Genomic DNA, 17,511 nt, shown 5'->3' with positions numbered 1-17,511 from the left:
ACTGGTTAAGTACATTACTGTATTTTCTTTTATTATTATTATTTTTAATAGTTATTTCCCCAATACATTTTTATTCTACCGTACAGCATGGTGATCCAGTTACACATACATGTACACATTCTATTTTTGCACATTATCATGTTCCATCATAAGTGACTAGACATAATTCCCAGTGCTACACAGCAGGATCTCATTGCTAACTGTATTTTCTATTACCAATTGCAATGCATCATTAAAAAATGTGAACTATAAATTAAAAAAAATGAAATGATTCAGATTTAGTGAAATGGCGAGACGTCTACATTTGATACTTAGTGATAAAAGCGCTAAATGACCCAATTTGTAAACACACACACACACAAACACATACAAAGAGAAAATTCTGGAAAGTTCCATAGGAAAACACACATGATTATACAGAGGGAAGGATTATGGGTAACTGTTCCTTTCTTTTTTGTATCCTGTTATTGTGTCTAAATTATTTTTTGCTACTGAGAGAGAAAATTCCTCTCTTTTTGAAAAAAAAAAAGCAAAAAAATCAACACATTGACAACACATTTTTGAACTGAGGGAGTGGGTAGGGCTATACCAAGCTGAGGAAGTAGACTATGTAATTTTTAAGTGTTCTACAGCTGCTGATCATACAGCAGGAAATATAAAGTAGAACTATATTAAGTATATAAAAAGTAAAATTGGAATAAAAGTGACTAAAGACAGCTGTGACACAAAGGGTTCAGCAGTGTCTCTGCAGCAGCAGGATGCAGATTCAATCCCTGGCCCAGCACAGTGGGTTAAAGAATCTGGTGTTGCTGCAGCTGTGGCATAGGTCGCAAATGTGACTTGGGTCTGATCGCTGGTCTAGAAACGCCATATGCCCTGGGGGACCAAAAAAAGGAAAAAAAAAATAGACTAAAGACAACAAATATATATATATATACATAGCCACTAACTTCCCCCCCCAAATCATAAAAAATACAAGTCCCATCATAATTCTATCAGAACTTGATGTATATTCTATCACATCTTCTTAATCACAAGTAGAACATATGTTTATTCTAAGTGTATTGGCTAAGGTACCTTCTTTTTTCTTTCTTCTTCTTCTGCTTTTTTTTTTTTTGGCTTTTTAGGGCCACATGTGTGGCATATGGAAATTCCCAAGCTAGAGGTCGAATCGGAACCACAGCTGCTGGCCTATGCCATAGCCACAGAAACGTGGGATCCGAACTATGTCTGCAACCTATACCTCAGCTGACAGCAATGCTGGATCCCTGACCCACTGAGCAAGGCCAGAGACTGAACCTGAATCCTCATGGATATTAGTTGGATTAGTTTCCACTGCACCACAACGGGAATTCTCGCATTACAGTAACTTCTGTTATGGGTTGCAATGCATCACTAAAAAGATGTAAGATGTAAATTAAAAAAAAAGATTCAGATTATTGAAACGGCAAGAGGTCCACACAAGATACTTACTGATAAAAACACTAGGTGATCCAACCTGCATATATATGTATACACACGCATATATACACAGGTGAAATAATATGAAATAATACAGAAGTGTATAAAAAAGTTAATATCTTCCTCTTCATTTCATTCTACCCCTGGAGGTGACTAAATTAATAGCTTTTAAAAATAGGATTACAGGAGTTCCCTGGTTGCCTAGAGGTTAAGGATCTGGCATTGTCACTGCTGTGGCTCTGGCTCGATTCCTGGCCCAGGAATTTCTGTATGCCAAGGGCACAGCTGAAAAAAAATAGGATTACATATTATTCCATGACTTACTTTTCTACTTAAAGATCATGAACAACCCTCTTACATGATAGATTAGCAGACATAGATCTAATCTATTTGTTTTAACAACACTTTACCTTTTAATATATTTTAAATTCCTTATTTGGTAAATTTGAAGATAATCAGGTTAAATCTAAAATAGCAAGTATGGAGTTCCTGTCATGGCACAGCAGAAACGAACTCAACTAGGAACCATGAGGTTGCAGAAACGAACTCAACTAGGAACCATGAGGTTGCAGGTTTAACCCCTGGTCTCACTCAGTGGGTTAAGGATCTGGTGTTGCTGTGAGCTGTGGTGTAGGTCACAGACGCAGCTCAGATCCTGTGTTGCTGTGGCTGTGTCACGGGCCGGTGGCTATAGTTTCGATTCAACCCCTAGCCTGGGAACCTCCTCATGATGTGGGTGCAGCCCTAAAAAGCCAATAAATAAATAAATGAACAAATAAATAAAATAAAAAAAGCATATATTTTTTGTTTAAGCGATTCCACTTCTAGGAATTTATCCTGAATTTGTGGACACAGACATACACCCAAATGCACTCATTGCAACATTGTTTTTAGTAGTAAAAACCAAAAATAACCTAAGGTTAATCAACTGGAAAATTGTTAAATAAAATAGGATACTCTGTAAATGAATTACTATACAGTCATGAAAAGAAAAGCAGTAACTATACATTCTGACAGAGAACTATGTCAAAGATGTGCTGCTGAGTATAAAATGGAACCTCCATCACAGTGTTTATAAAATGATGCCATTTGTAACAATAAACAGGATAGAAACACACATTCCACACACACACACACACACACACACACACACACACACACGTATATGGATGCTTATGAATAAACAGAATATTTCTGGAACCATATGCCCCTGATAACATATTTGCTCCTGGGGGAAAAGACTGAAGGTACTGGATAGAGCTGGGTCTGGAGTCCAGGGTGGACACAAGAATTTTTCTCTTTTTTTATCCTTTCTGATTTAAATAAAAGTGTATGCCCTATTTTTAAATAAAGAAAGTAAAAAAATTGCTAATCATGCAAAACAGTTTCAAAGCACGATGGCATAGTCTAGGTTCCCTGTGGTCCCAAGACTACATAATTTGAGAGAATAAAGTATAGAAAACCTCATGCCCTGAAGTACCTCTTTATAATGTCATTAGTCTGGATTCTTATTCTGGGGTTAAGGGGTTCCTGAACTTGTGTGAGAAAAATTATCTTTTTTTAAAAAATTTAACCTTTGCCTGAAAGCGTTTTGTTCAATAGGAATGCAGATGGCAAGCCATAGTGGAATGAGCAAGATTTGTCACCCATAGAAATCAGATTTATGATACGATATTACATTTGTTGCAGATATCTTAAAATATTTCCACTTGTCACTATTTCAAATTATAGTAGTTATTTATGTGACTTGCTGCTAGATATTGTTTGTTTAATATATTAATAAAGAACACTGTTTTATTCTGCAATAAATTTGTTTCTTCAATGTTATAATAACTATTTCAACATAATCAATTTTCTTTGAAATCCTATGTCTCTCGTTTTATGTATTTATTGTGAGAAGGGGCTTCACCAGGTTGCCAAAAGGGCCCATGCAACAAAAAAGCCTAAGAACCCTTGTTTAAGATAAATTCCTGAAGGGTTCAGAACAAGGAGTCACAAATGACACTGTAAAGGTATACCTGGCAGCAGGGAGAGGCCCTTACCACTTTCTCTTGATGCCAGGGGGTGATTGATGGCCTGAATATATAAGTTGGAGATGTAATTTTTTTTTTTGTTCCAGTTGGTGGCATCCCCTCCTCCCCTACCAGCTGCCTCTCTGGATCTCTGCCCGGCCCTGTGCTGGTGGTATGAGCCCTGGGGCCCATGCCTGAGAATGACAGTGAGCCTGGCTTGCCCTTGGTCCTATTTTAACCTCCTTCTGGGGCACAGCCAGGTTGCTGAGCTCAGCCTCTAAGTGATGCCTGTCCAGCTTGGTAGGGAATTCTGTCTTAAAGAAGAATTCTAAAAAGCATGTGAAACCAAGCCCCCTGTGCATCCCAGCTTCAGGGGAGCAAGCCACTGTGGGCAGATACTCCTGGAAAAAGTTAAATGGGGCTCTGCGAGGAAAGGTCTACTTGCATGTGCTAGGACATTCTGTTTCTGAACATTTTGGCCTGAACTGTTCATCAGTGTGACTTTTTATAGTGCACTTTGTGTGCTCGCACCAGAGTGGGGCACTTGAGTGTTCAAAGGGGGCTCACGAGTGCTGTTTCTGGTTGTGGTCATGAGTGTGTTACTGACAGAGTCCAAAGAACACAAGCCTGCCAGTGAGGACAGTATCCTGGGCTGACCTATACTCTGTCAGGCCAGGAGGGAGTGATAGATGGTGAAGGTGCCCCTCCCTTAGAGTCTTTCCATCCTGAGAAGTCCCTAAGATAGAATACTCTTTTCTTCTCCTTCCCCAAATATTTCCACCCACCCTTTCCATCTCCTCTTCAATCTGGAGGCGCTCATCATTCAGATCACACCATTTGTCTTCTGTTGTAATGGATCCACCCCTTCATTTACGTACTCATTACCTGTTTAGAGTCAGCCAGTCATGGATGCAGATCCCAGCTCAGTTACTCATTTGTGCAACTCAGGTAAATTGAATGAAGACGTAAACATGTCTTTTTTGGCCATGCCTGTGGCATGAAGATGTTCCCAGGCCAGGGATCGAACCCTACTACAGCAGTGACAATGAGGCACAGCAGTGACAATGCTGAGTCCTTAATTGTTGAGCCACCAGGAAACTCATCCAATCAACTTTTCTATTAATTTCTCTTTCCCACAAAAAACACACAGGTGAAGTTGTGTCTTTCTTCCTTAAATTACTGTTCACTTTCTTCTCTCATTAATGGTCTTTTTCTGGGCTGTTGAGACCTTGGGTACCAGACTCTCTCTCCTCCCGCATCTTAGGCTCCTCAGTGAAACCAAGGCACAATGGAATATGCCACTGTAAACATTCTTATTCTGGAAGTTAAAATATCGAGGTGCTTTCATCATTCAAATTGAGACACTTTTGAGAATAAGTGGGGGTTATAATAATCATCATGGTGCCTTTAGTAACAGACATAAGTGGAGACTGGCTCAGGCAAAGTGGGGTGTCTCATCGCCCCATTATAGAGTGATGTGATATTACAAATAAACCAAGCATATCTTTAGAGCATTAGCAAAGCTGGGCACCTTCACTTTTTTTTGGGGAAATTCTTCAATATTAAAGAAACCAAATTAGACTTCATGGGATAAATCAAAATGTTGGTCTTCCATTTATTTTAGGGCTGAGTATGTGTGTGAGAAAGAGAGAGAGAGAGAAAGAGAGAAAATCTAGAATTATATTTGGAGGTGGGGGCAGAATTCACTTCTCAATACCTCGGGCCTTTCTAAAAGGTCTAGATCAGGCTCTGCTATAAAGTCATCGAAATTGTTTCCTCTTTTCCTACTTCTGTGGGGGCCTGCTCTGATCATATCCCTCCCAGAGGAGAGAAGGAGGTAACAAGAGTTGATATGGTGAGGGGAAATGGGGACCAAATGGCAATAGACAGGTTTCCTCTAAAGGCAGGTGGAATGGCAACCTTTTATAAAGAATGAAGATGCTGTCCAGTTTTCAAGCGTTTCCCTTGTGTCTGTTCTGGTATTCACCTATGCAGTCCTTCTTCACTGGCCCCCTGACCAGGCCTATATTGGCATTTTGGTTTCATAACAGCAGTTAAGACAGTTTCTTATCAACGTGCTTGTGGTAGTTTCAATGAATGGGACAAGTCGCCTGATCTTGAAGCCCCTTTCCTTATTTATAGAAGGAGCAGAACATTAATATTTACCTGTACGCCATTGGGAGGTTCAAATGGTAGAGGAAGTCTGGCAATATGGTACGAATCACAGCTGTAACTGCTATTTTTATTGGGAGGTAGTAGGTACTCACCTCTGGGCATGGAGAACAGGAAGGTGAGTGAAACCCGGACCCCTTCCCCCAGAGGTTTGCAGCCTGGTAACACTGCTAAAGATGTGCCCATCAGGCCTGATCCCCATGAACAAATATGACAAGCACTATACACAAGATATAAAGGCAGCCACCACTGCCAGGAAAAGAGGTGGGGACCAGGAAAGACTGACTAAGAGAGGTATCACAAATCTGGGGGTCTACAGGTAGGCAGCATGTGGATATTCAGAGGGTAGAGGAAGAGCATTCCTGCTAGAGGGAACACTATGAGCAAACAATTAGGGGAGGGAAAATGCAATGGCTCTTTGGCCAAATAGCAAGTGGTTTGAGTTAGAGTACATTCCTAGCACCCGTGTTAGGCAAAGAGGAAAGGCACGGTCACTGCGGACATGAAGTTCGCACAGAAGTCCATCAGTTATGAGGTTGCTAGAGAGCCATCCTGTAGTGTTTGGGATAGACCACAGGTACTTACTTAACCTCAGGGCAACTCTTATCATGAGACCCCCCCCAAGGCCCTGGGAGGGACCTCAGTATGTCTCCTTCAAGTTGCATGATATTGTAAAGTTTTAACAAGCAAGATCTACCACCTGCAACTGGTAAGGTCCACTGTCTATTTTCAGCCAAATTTCCTTCCGTCATAGTTTCCTTCATGTGGGTGATAGTACAGGGGCCATGGGATTTTGGGGAACTAGCTAAGAGATAGATACATTTTTCTGGAGTTCTGCTGAATATGCATGAATGGTGTGCAGACTTTTCTTTCTGTATAGCTAGGTCATCACTAGCCAGGGTTACAGCAAAGTGGAAAAACAGCTTCTAGAAATACTCTCTTGTCCCCGATGCCAGACTTGTGACAGACATCAAGAGGTAGGACCAGAGGCTGATCCAAGACAGGACAGAGTCCTGTGGTGCTGAGACCATGCTTATGTGGAGCAGAGGCGAATCAAGCTCTGAAATGTATGCAGCCAGAAATTAAGCTGTGAAAAAGTCTTCTAAATGTTATGTGTTTAACCCCAAAGTCCAAATTTGATAAAAGACTTAAAGGTGTAAGATAATACCAATAATAAGTTGTGAAGCTAAAAAAAGTCTAAAGCACCCATAATAAAAGAGAAATTTTGACTTTGTTTGCTCGGGGAAAGACCCAATTATTTTTATATTCTTTATGCTCTCACCAGGATACGGTGCCGCTTGGCTGCTGAATAATAGGCAGCCACTTGCTCTTCCTTTCCACTTTTTCAGAATAAGACTCTGGTTTCCCTAGGCTTTCTGGGCTTCCATAAATCAGAGCTTAGGGCCCCACACCTAAGGTACTCTTGATAATGAACGCTTCAGCCTTATCTGATGGTCCACATGTGAATACGGGTTCTGTCACTAATCAGCCCTGAAGCAAACTGCTCAATCTCTCTGAACTTCAGTTTCCTCATCTGTAAAATGGGGACAACAATAGTGTCCACTTTATAAGCCTCTAGAGAAGAGTGCATAAGAGAACTCAGAGAAAGCACCCTTAGCCCTGCATAAGCCAGGCACATGGCAAGAACTAATAAATGGTAGCTATTAGTATTATTATTATCAGACCTGGTTGGGGAGCACAGTGACTGAGGAAACATCCTACAGCCATGGGAGAAAGCAATTTCCAAGTGTGGCCTGGCGGCCATACATTATTTTTATGAGCCACACGTACTCAGGTAAAGGCATCTCTTGCACTACAGATCTTAATAGGCCCATCTGTAACGCACTGCAGCCATACACACCCAACCAGCTGGCATCTCACCCCAGCAGGACTGGGCGCATCCACAAATGGCCCCCATCCTATCATCCCTGACAGGCATGACCCTTTACACATCATCCTTCCCCCTCTCTGCCCCTCTGCTCTAAGCTTTTGAATCTCGTGGCAAAGCTGAGGCTAATTCACGGATCCATCACTGAGAGGATAAATCACCCTTCCCCTTTCTTCCTGCTTTCTCTCACAAATATTTATTATGTCTAACCATCATGGTGCCTCCTGTGATTCCAAGACTTTAAGAGGTTTATAGTAAAATTTCAAAAACAATTTTTGGTGAGTATAGACATAGGGTTACTATTCTGCCAAGTAGAATGCTGTACATGCACACACACACACACACACACACACACACACACACATTCACACAATGACTATCACCACCGCTTATTACTATCATTCCATTAAAGAAATGTTATTTCAGTTTCCCAAAATAGACAGGACATAGTCTTTAGAATAAAAGAAAAGTCGGAGTTCCCGTCGTGGCGCAGTGGTTAACGAATCCGACTAGGAACCATGAGGTTGCGGGTTCGGTCCCTGACCTTGCTCAGTGGGTTAACGATCCGGCGTTGCTGTGAGCTGTGGTGTAGGTTGCAGACGCGGCTCGGATCCCGCGTTGCTGTGGCTTTGGTGTAGGCCGGTGGCTACAGCTCCGATTCAACCCCTAGCCTGGGAACCTCCATATGCCGTGGGAGCGGCCCAAGAAATAGCAACAACAACAACAACAAAAAAGACAAAAAACAAACAAAAAAAAAGAATAAAAGAAAAGTCATTTATATTGAATACATTTGGAAAAATACACCATTTTCCTAACTTTTTTTTTTCATTTTATCACGAGCCAGTAAAAATTTTATCACCCATGGGCACCAGACCTCAGACAAATGTCTCGAAGAACTATAGTAACAACAAAAATAATATAACAAATGCTTACTGAGTGCCAAATGTGGATTCCAATAGACTCCATCATTTACTAGCTGTGTGACCTTGGGCAATCTGCCAAACCTCTCTGAACTCTAGACACAGGGTGATGATGCTGGCTCTGCAGAGGGGCTGTGCTGAACATTCAGTGTTGAGCAGTGTACCTGCAACACTGAAGACCTGCTTCCACAGTGTTCATCTCCTCCCCTTCTCCAGGGAGGCTCTAGTTTGAAGAATTCATCTTCCCTCCTAATAATCTTCTGCCTTCCTTCATGCGGACTGACCTGAAGGACTGGGCAGGATTGAGGATGCTTCTGGCTGCATTGGGGGAAGCTTAACTAAATTTTCTTGGCTCTCCATGGGGTGTTCATTCCAGGTTCCCAGGCATGGGTAGCATAGGTGCTATGCTGGTGGCATAATTGCCTGTGGGAACTTGCTAAAAATTGAGATTCATTGCCCCATCATGAGAGATTCTGATACAAAAGGTCTGTGGTGGAGCCTAAGAATCTATGCTTTTGAAAACAGCAACCACCACTTCCCCCAACCAGATATTTCTAATGAGCATATGGGTTTGCTGATGGTCACGGCTCCTGGCTTTGGGTTGGGACATATTGTCTATTCGACTCAAAGAGTATCTGGCATAGGAGTTCCTATTGTGGCTTAGTGGTAATAAACCCAACTAGTATCCATGAGGATGTGGGTGTGATCCCTGGCCTTGCTCAGTGGGTTAAGGATCCGGCAGTGCCATGAGCTGTGGTGTAGGTCGCAGATGCGGCTCAGAGCTGGTGTTGCTGTGGCTGGCAGCTGCAGCTCCAATTCAACCCTTAGCTTGGGAACTTCTATATACTGCAAGTGTGGCCCTAAAAAGAAAAAAAAAAGAAAAAAAAAGAAAAAAAATATCTGGCATATTGTTCTTAGCATGGTATCTCATGAGTCTTGATGAATGGTGTCTGCGGAATATCCTGGGAGGAATCCTCTTGGTTGTGTTTCACCCAGTAACCTCAGGGCTCTTCCAGATACATCTCTTGCTCTCACTAACCCTCCTCTATCATAACCAACCCATCTCCAAGTCCTTGAGTCTATCTACTTCTCTCCATCTCCAGCCTGATCTAAATTACCACCAGCTCTCCCTGGGGTTATGTTCTCCTAACTTCCCCAGCATTGATCTATGCTCCATATAGCTGCCCCAGTCATCTTTTAAACACATAATTCAGACTGCACCTCTTGACTGCTTCAAACTCTTTGGTAGAGGCCAATGCAATTTATGATAAAATCTAAAATCCTTAATTTAGACTAAGGATTTTAAAAGCCCCTTAAAAGCCCCTGCATGGCCTGGTTTCTGCCCACACCTCTAGCCTCAGCTTGCACCTGCCTCCCCTCTATTCTCCAGGCTGTTAGTCCCCCCCCTCCCCCCAGCTCCTGCCTCAGGACATTCAGGTAGGCCCTTCCTTCTGCCTGGAGATCTCTTCTTCAGCCCGTCTCCTTCACTGAATTAATCCCTCCAAACTGTTTAGAGTTCTGCCTAAATGCCACTCAGGGACCCCTGTGATATACTGATGTATACTTCCCATACCAGCACACCACTTCAAACCACTTACCATAACTTGTCTTTATGTTTATTTGCATTTGTGTATTTTTCAAATTACCTGTGTTCCCACCAGAACTAAATTCTTTGAGAACAAGCAGCATAGTTGCTTTGCTCACAACTCAATCGCCAGCACAATGCCTGGACCTAGTAGGCTTCCAATAAATACATACTTATCAGTGAATGAATAAGTGAATGACTAATGATGTGGAGCTAGGTCGCTAGATGAAGGGCAAGGTCCCACTTTTTCTTCCTAGCGGGGGTGACTAAATGCCCAATCTTTTTTGATAGTAATGAATATGTTTAACTTTATTATTAGTGAGCTTTGGAAGAACAACTGGTATGTGCTTTTCCTGATTTAGTTTTAATTTTTAATTTTCATAACCAACATTAACAGGTAAGTAGTATTATCTATTTATTTTTTATTTTATTTATTTATTTAGGGTAGCATGTGAATGTTCCCAGGCTAGGGGTCGAATCAGAGCTGCAGCTGCTGGCCAACACTGCAGCCACAGCAAAGCCAGATCTGAGCCATGTCTGCAACCTACACCACAGCTCACGGCAACACCAGATCTTAACCCACTGAGTGAGGCTGGGAATGGAACCGGCGTCTTCATGGATATTAGCTGGGTTCACAACCTGCTGAGCTACAGCGGGAACTCCCTATTTCATTTTCACACCTGGAGAGAATGACAAACTCAAGGCCTCTTAACTGATAAGTTCTGCACTCAGTTACATGCCAAATCTTGAGAGACCCATGCCATATACAGTGCAGGAGGTTGTGGAGAAAGTCTAGCCCTGAGCTAGAATGTGAATGACCTTCCCTGACATTTTATGAGTAAATCTTTTTTTCAGGGGTGAGTGGGGAGTGGAAGAAAGACAGGGTTTTGTAACAGAAGTAGGATAATCAGCTTTTGACATGGGGTTTCTGGAGAACACCTGCTATGTGAGCAGGTTGGGACCAGAAAGCAAAAAGGTCAGACATCTCCTTTGTGCAGGGGACCAGGTAAGCGGCAGTTCTGACAGACCTGGATTCAATTCTTGTCTCATTTACTTGCTGTGCAACCTAGAGCAAGAAGTCTAACCTCTCTGAGCTTTGGTATGTTCATTTGCTGAGAAGGAGCAATTACTCGGGAGTTGTCAGGGTAGCTGTCAGGATTAGTGAGATAATGTCTATAGAGGGCCTAGCAGAATGTCTGGCACATAGTATGTGCTCCATGATAATATGATCTTATTAGGCCGTCAGCCTCCTGCAGGCAGGGCCCATGTTTGCTTTGGGTCAACAACCCAGCGATTAGTACAATGTCTAGCACACAGTAGATGCTTTAGGAAGTCTTCCTTAATGATTTCATAAATGGTAGGATGTGTTTTCCTGTAATAAGAGGTCTCTCTTCTAGGAAGGATTCCCTGTATGTAAAATTTCCCCTCATTCAAACCAACTGTTTTCCTTGGGAGCAATTCATATCCCTGTGTTTTGAAACCTTAGAACTGGAGGATTAGTATGTGTGTTTGTGGGGATGGCTCTGTCCTGAGTCATCTTTGAGACCCTTACCCTCCCTTGTGCTCTTGTGGGAGGTGGAAATTCATCAGCCCTAATTTGAATGAGCGGACTGGAGAAACAAATCAATGGAGAGAGGGATTCCTATTTGGTTCCAGTACTATAGAGAGCACAACCGTTTCTTTGAAATTGACCTTCATTTATTTGGAGGGGAAAGCAGTTAGCTCAATAATGGCTTCCTGGTGCCTTTCAGCATTTTAAAAGACGGAAGAAAGATTTGGATCGAGGCAAGGTTCCAGTGTTTTCTAAACAACGCACTAAGCCCAGCTTCCAGTTGGCTGCCCAGTATTTCCTGCTACCCACAACCCTCCCCAATGCAATGAACATCCCTCAGTAGCCTGGCCACTTCTTGAGACCCTGACCAGGCCTTCCCCAGGCGGGTGGGAGTTGGCTTTCATTATAATGCAGGACAGCTGAAGATTCCTTGGACATCTTGCACATGGCCCATCAAGGAGAAATGCTGCTATATTATATTCCAATTATTTCCTGTCCCTTCATGGCCTGATTCCAGGGGCTGAATAAAGAGGTCCTTGTTTGGTGGATCCATCCCTGCTCCTGAGTAAGTGAGAGCTGGTCCCTGGCCCGACTTGGTCTGAGGCCACAGGGGAAGGGTGAGGAGGAGGTAGGGAGGGTGTTACAGGTGGGGTGGGCTCTGCAGGAGATGAAGCCTGGCTCTGCAGGCAGCCCCAAATTGCTCCTAAAAATAAAAATAAGGGAGGAAGGAAAACAAATGGGGCCCCTGACCAGGACCCTGTAGAGGGCAAGGCTATTTTCTCTTCTCCCCAGAAGGAATCCCAACCCTTCTCTCCCATGGAGAAGACAAGCACAGTGATGGAGATCTCGTGCCATCCAGGCACCTGGAAGTCTATCGCCAACTGCAAGCTACTCCTACTTGGGCTTCTCTGTTTGCCAACCACTCTCTTCCCCCAGATCTGCTTTCTCCCCTTCTGAGTGAAAAGGCTTTCATGGAAAATTCAGAATTTGGAACCTGCTTCAGATTTCAAAGGGGTTTTTGTTCTATATCATGCTACTTTTATTTGGGTGTTATTTGAACTCAGAGGAAGTGGAAGCCCACATCTCCATTCTGCTCAGATGCTCCTTCTAAATTACTAAGAAGATGTTAATTAAGCACCTTCTCTGTTTGAAACTCTTGAGTAACTTTGGAGTCCATCTCGCGCTCAAGGCCAGAAGTCCATACTCCTTATGCCAAGGGTTGGGTTTGTAGAAGAACCCTTTCTGTGGATGGAGTGAGCTCAGGGAGACCACACTGGGAGAATCTCTGGAAGATAATGGTTGGTCAGAAAGTTTTCATGGCAAGGAGAAGAGAAACAAACCCTGATAGCATCAGAATGGCAAGAAATGTCTCGCTTTCTATGGTGTGGAAACCCAGAACCCCAGATGTTAGGAAGACAAGATCTCAGAAAGGCATAGACAGAAAGGGGGGAAATGGAAATAGAGTGAGAAGAAACTGAGGGTGGGCGTGAAGAGAGGGACCCAGAGAGAAGCCACATGGTCCTGCACCACTGAGTGGCTGGAGAAGCGCTAATCTTTGTAGCATTTAAAAATCTTGGTATCGGAGGCTGGAGCCTGAAGGGAACGGAGAGTTCCTCTGGCCAGTGCTTCTCAAAACCTGGTCTGTCCATTACCTGCTCAGAATCACCTGGTGGGCTAAACACATGATTCCCGGGAATCCTCCAATTTACCGAATCGGATTCTCTGTGCATTAGGCCACAGAAGCTGAATTTGTATCTAGCTCCCAAATGATTCTGATCCTTATTAAAGTTTGAGAGCCCTCTTTCCCTGGAAGTGAGATCTGAAGCCCAGAAAGGCAAAGCAGCAAACCTAGGTTCACAGAGCTAATTGACGGCACAGCTCATATGCAAACTCTATTGCTCCTGACTCTGAGCAGTGCTCCTTCCATTTCAACATGCTGGCAGCCTCCTCATCTGTTTTCCCTGCCCTTGAAGGTGAAAGCCTGCACCTTTGATCCATTCCTGCATCCTTCTGGAGCCTTGTCCCCCTCTTGAGGATGCAGGCTGAGGCTCAAGGGAAGAGGAAGAAAGGAGAAAGAACCCCAGATGTTAGGAAGACAAGATCTCAGAAAGGCATAGACAGAAACACCTATAACAACAGGTGTGAGATGGGCAAATGAATAAAGGAGAAAAAACATAGTTATGGCTGCAGGGTGACTGGGGTTTGATTTGTAGTACTAAGAGCTAACTTTCATTGAGCCATTTGTTCTGTACCAGACACTGTATTAAGACGTTCCCATGCCCTAGCGCAAACCCCATGGAACAAAGAGTAATTAGTCCTATTTTGCAGATGAAGAAACTGAGGCTCACAGAGGAGCTATCATTTGCCCAAGGTCACATAGCTAATTAGGGGCCGAATCACCTCTATGTATAACCATAATCTTTGCATGGTCCAATGCAGTTTGAACAGTTATCTACTCTATCCCAACCAACCTGCAAAAGGGTCCAGAGACCTTGGAAAAGAAAAGAAAGCTTCTGTGCAGTGGGATGTGATCACTGCTGAGGGGTAGAGCTTCAAACCCTTCCACTTAACACATTGAAAATATTTCTGAAAGGCATTAGTTTGCAAGATTGCCTCAGAAATGACAACATGGAGAGTAGGTTAAACAGCTTTTTTTTCTTTATCATTTTTAGATGGAAACTCCTGACATCAGTTTGCCCTCTTTCCATTTGCCTCTTTCTCTTGGAAGCAGTGTGTCTTTAAGATTTTTGCTATTTGAGGATTGGGTTATGTTCAGTTCTAACGGAGCCCCTGGTGTGACTGAGCATTAGTGGTCCCCAGCATGCAGCAGCCATTGCCTCTTCTGATATCACAGCACATGACTCTGTCATGATCACCTCCATCCATTCATCTTCTAGAGTGTCCCCCCGGGGAAAGACAAAGAAATCAAAGCAGATCAGTACCTCAGAGAAGGGGCAAGTGTTTCCTGAGCCATGTGGACAGTTTGTTAGGTTTACCTAAACCTTCTAGGTTTACCTCCTAACCAGACCTCAGCTTCATCCTTAGAGGAGGTCAGGTAGCCTTTTAAGGAACTCACTTAGCAGGATCCCCAAACAAGAGAAAATGGGCACATTTTTATGGGAGAGGAAGGGCTCAGTTTCATACTAGCAGGTTTTGGTGTCTGGCAGCCAAAGGTGAGAGGCAACTATAACGCTAGGCATTCCATAAATCACCAGAGTTAGGTAAATTTTTGGGAGAAAACTGAGAATATGTGACCTCCTGGCTATCTGCCTTCTCTTTCAAATCTTAAGCTTTAGAGAAAGGCTGGTTGGGGCTGTGAGGCTGCAAAATGCTCTCATTAACTCCCAGTGAAGGGAGAGCATGGAGGTGATAGCAAGTGGCGAAGGGAGGAGGGGAAGAACGTAGCCTCTGCAAAGCTCTTGAGGAGCTTGGGTCTCTGCAAGAGCCCTGAAGATGCTGAATGAAAAACTGCCTTTCTGTGTACGAGCTGCCTCCCTGCTTCCCAAACGCCGTGTCTGCGGCAACTACAAACTATTTTGTATGCTGCATTACTGATGCTGCCTTAGCTGGCACATCATTACTACTGAAATGATGCTGGTGTGATGTTCAAGTCCAGTGTCCTTTTTAATTATTAAACTGAAGCTGTTGAATGAGTCATTCCACATACCAGATTTTCCTCCTGTGGTTCTATTTCAAGTGACTCGTACCATACTTAGCACGTTCCACTAACACCTGAGTTGGTTCTTAGCCAGCTAGCCAATCTGCAAAGCCTTTGCAGATCAAGCAACAGTCCCCAGCCTCCAAACACACACAGGCTGCATGAAAAACCAAATCCCACAAAAACTTTATAGTGAGCTCATCAATCAACCCAAGATCTGAAAATGCCCAATGCCCTTCCGCCAAGGCTCCAACTTACCAAGTGGGAGAGCGATGAAGAAGGGTAGCCAGCACAAGATGAACATCCCGACCACAATGCCCAAGGTCTTGGCCGCCTTCTTTTCCCGGGAAAACTTAAAAAGTTTGACAGCTATGGAACTCCTAGGGTTGTGGCCTTTGGCCTTCGTACTGCTGAGGGTGTCCTCATGAAAGTTCTTGGAGTGGATCCTCAAGGTCAGCTCCTTAGAGTTGGACATCTCCTTCATGACGCCAGCCTCCAGGTTCTTGGTGGTCCTCTTGGCCACGATGTAGACACGGCAGTACATGACCAGAATGACCGCCAGAGGGATGTAGAAGGAGCCCAGGGAGGAGAAGAGGGCATAGAAGGGTTCTTCAGTGACCCCACACTCCTTGTCATCGTTCGGTGCCGGCTCCTTCCACCCAAGAAGAGGCCCAATGGAGATGACCGTAGACAAGACCCAGACGCTGAGGAGCGCCAAGATGGCCTTCCTTCTGGTGACCAGAGTGGGGTATTGCAGAGAGTAGCGCACCCCAATGTAGCGGTCGATGGAGATGGCGCATAGGCTCAGGATGGAGGCTGTACAGCACAGGACGTCCACTGCCGCCCAGATGTCACAGAAGATTCGGCCCAGCACCCAGTAGCCCAGCACCTCCAGGGCCGCTGAGAAGGGCAGCACAGTGAAGCTTAGCAGCAGGTCGGCAATGGCCAGGTTGACGATGAAGTAGTTGGTGGGCGTCCGCAGGTGACGGTTGCAGGCCACAGACAAGATGACCAGGATGTTGCCCACGATGGCAAAGAGGATGAAGGCACCCAGCACCAGGCCCACGGAGATGGCCCTGGTGATGTCCAGCTGGGGCAGTGTGGAGTTGCTCGAGGTCTGGTTGGGGCCAGTGAAGTTGGCATTTTTCAACTCTCCCCAATGGGCAGGTGCTGATGTGTTGTGGCCGGTGTCCAGATCGGGATTCATTTTAGAGTCCGCCCTCCATAGCCAGGGGGGGTGACAGGGCTCGGAAGGGCTGCGGCGAAGGCTCCTCAGCTGCCCTGAAACTTTGCTTCCCCCGTGGTCTTCTTCCCAGAGGCGCCCTCCTGACGAGAAGTCATCTCCCCCGGGCAGGCCAGCCCGGCAGCACGTCTCCTGCCTGCACCAAGCCGCTCGTTCGCCTGTCAGAGGGAGGAGGAGGAGAGAGGGGACGAGGCGGCAGCTCCAAGTTTAATGGTCCACGTCAGGCGCGCCGGGCCGGGCTCGCGGGGAGCGGCGGGGAGGAGCGGGCAGCCGGGCAGGGGGCGCCCGGCTCTGCCCGGCCCGTGGCGGGTCTGCGGACAGCTGCGCCTCCGCCCAGCCAGCGCCGAGGAGGGTCTGCTTTCAATGAGCCGCCTCTGGGCTGACTGCACGGCGGTGACATCAGGCGGGGGAGCCCGGCGCCCTGACTCCGCGCGGCACTAGGGGGCAATGCGGGTCCAGCGAAGGCGCCCGCAGCCTCGACGCCGCCGCCACCGGGCTCAGCCTGGAGGCCCGCTGCGCCCCCGCCGCCCCCAGGGTAAGCCGGTGGGGGGAGGGGAAGAGGCGGTGGGAGGGTTGGGGAGGAGGAGTGACCCGGGCGCGGGGATCCCCCTGTCCCCCACCCAGAGGTGGCCCACTGGGACTCTTTTCACTCCTATGCAGGCTGCAGTTTCAAAAGTAGGGTGGCGGTGCTTTCCTTTAAACGAACGGCGCCTGGAGTCAGCACCCAGATATAGGGCCTATGCAACTTGTGTGGCAGCTAAAAGATGAAGAATTCCAAGGTTAGGCAGGTGAGAGGACTTGAGTCAGATCCGAGACCAACCCCCATCCTTGTGAAACCTCTCTGGTCTCATAATTAAAACTCAGAATCTTCTTGTCATTCGTTCATTCACTCACTCAGACACTCATTCATTCATTCAACACAGTGTTAACTGGGTGCCTGCTGTCTGCCCTGGGGTCTGTTCTAGGGGCTGTGGGTAGAGCCACTGAATCAGGTAGACAGAGATCCCTGCCCTGGGGGAA

At 45.3% G+C, this 17,511-nt stretch overlaps 1 protein-coding gene across 1 annotated transcript in view; it reads right to left on the bottom strand.

Annotated features, from left to right (window-relative positions):
• The window catches only part of ADRA1B (adrenoceptor alpha 1B), a 53,870-nt gene extending 36,993 nt beyond the window's left edge, over positions 1-16,877 (bottom strand). The window contains exon 1 of the mRNA XM_047779711.1: positions 15,507-16,877. Coding sequence (XP_047635667.1) covers positions 15,507-16,455 — 949 coding nt within the window. The 5' untranslated portion in view covers positions 16,456-16,877. The remainder of the gene's footprint in view (positions 1-15,506) is intronic.
• Between the last annotated feature and the right edge of the window lie 634 nt (positions 16,878-17,511).

Source organism: Phacochoerus africanus, chromosome 1, assembly GCF_016906955.1.
Source record: "Phacochoerus africanus isolate WHEZ1 chromosome 1, ROS_Pafr_v1, whole genome shotgun sequence".
Lineage (NCBI taxonomy): Eukaryota > Metazoa > Chordata > Mammalia > Artiodactyla > Suidae > Phacochoerus > Phacochoerus africanus.
The sequence above is the reverse complement of the archived record's forward strand: the minus strand, read 5'-3'. Positions and strand labels throughout refer to the sequence as shown.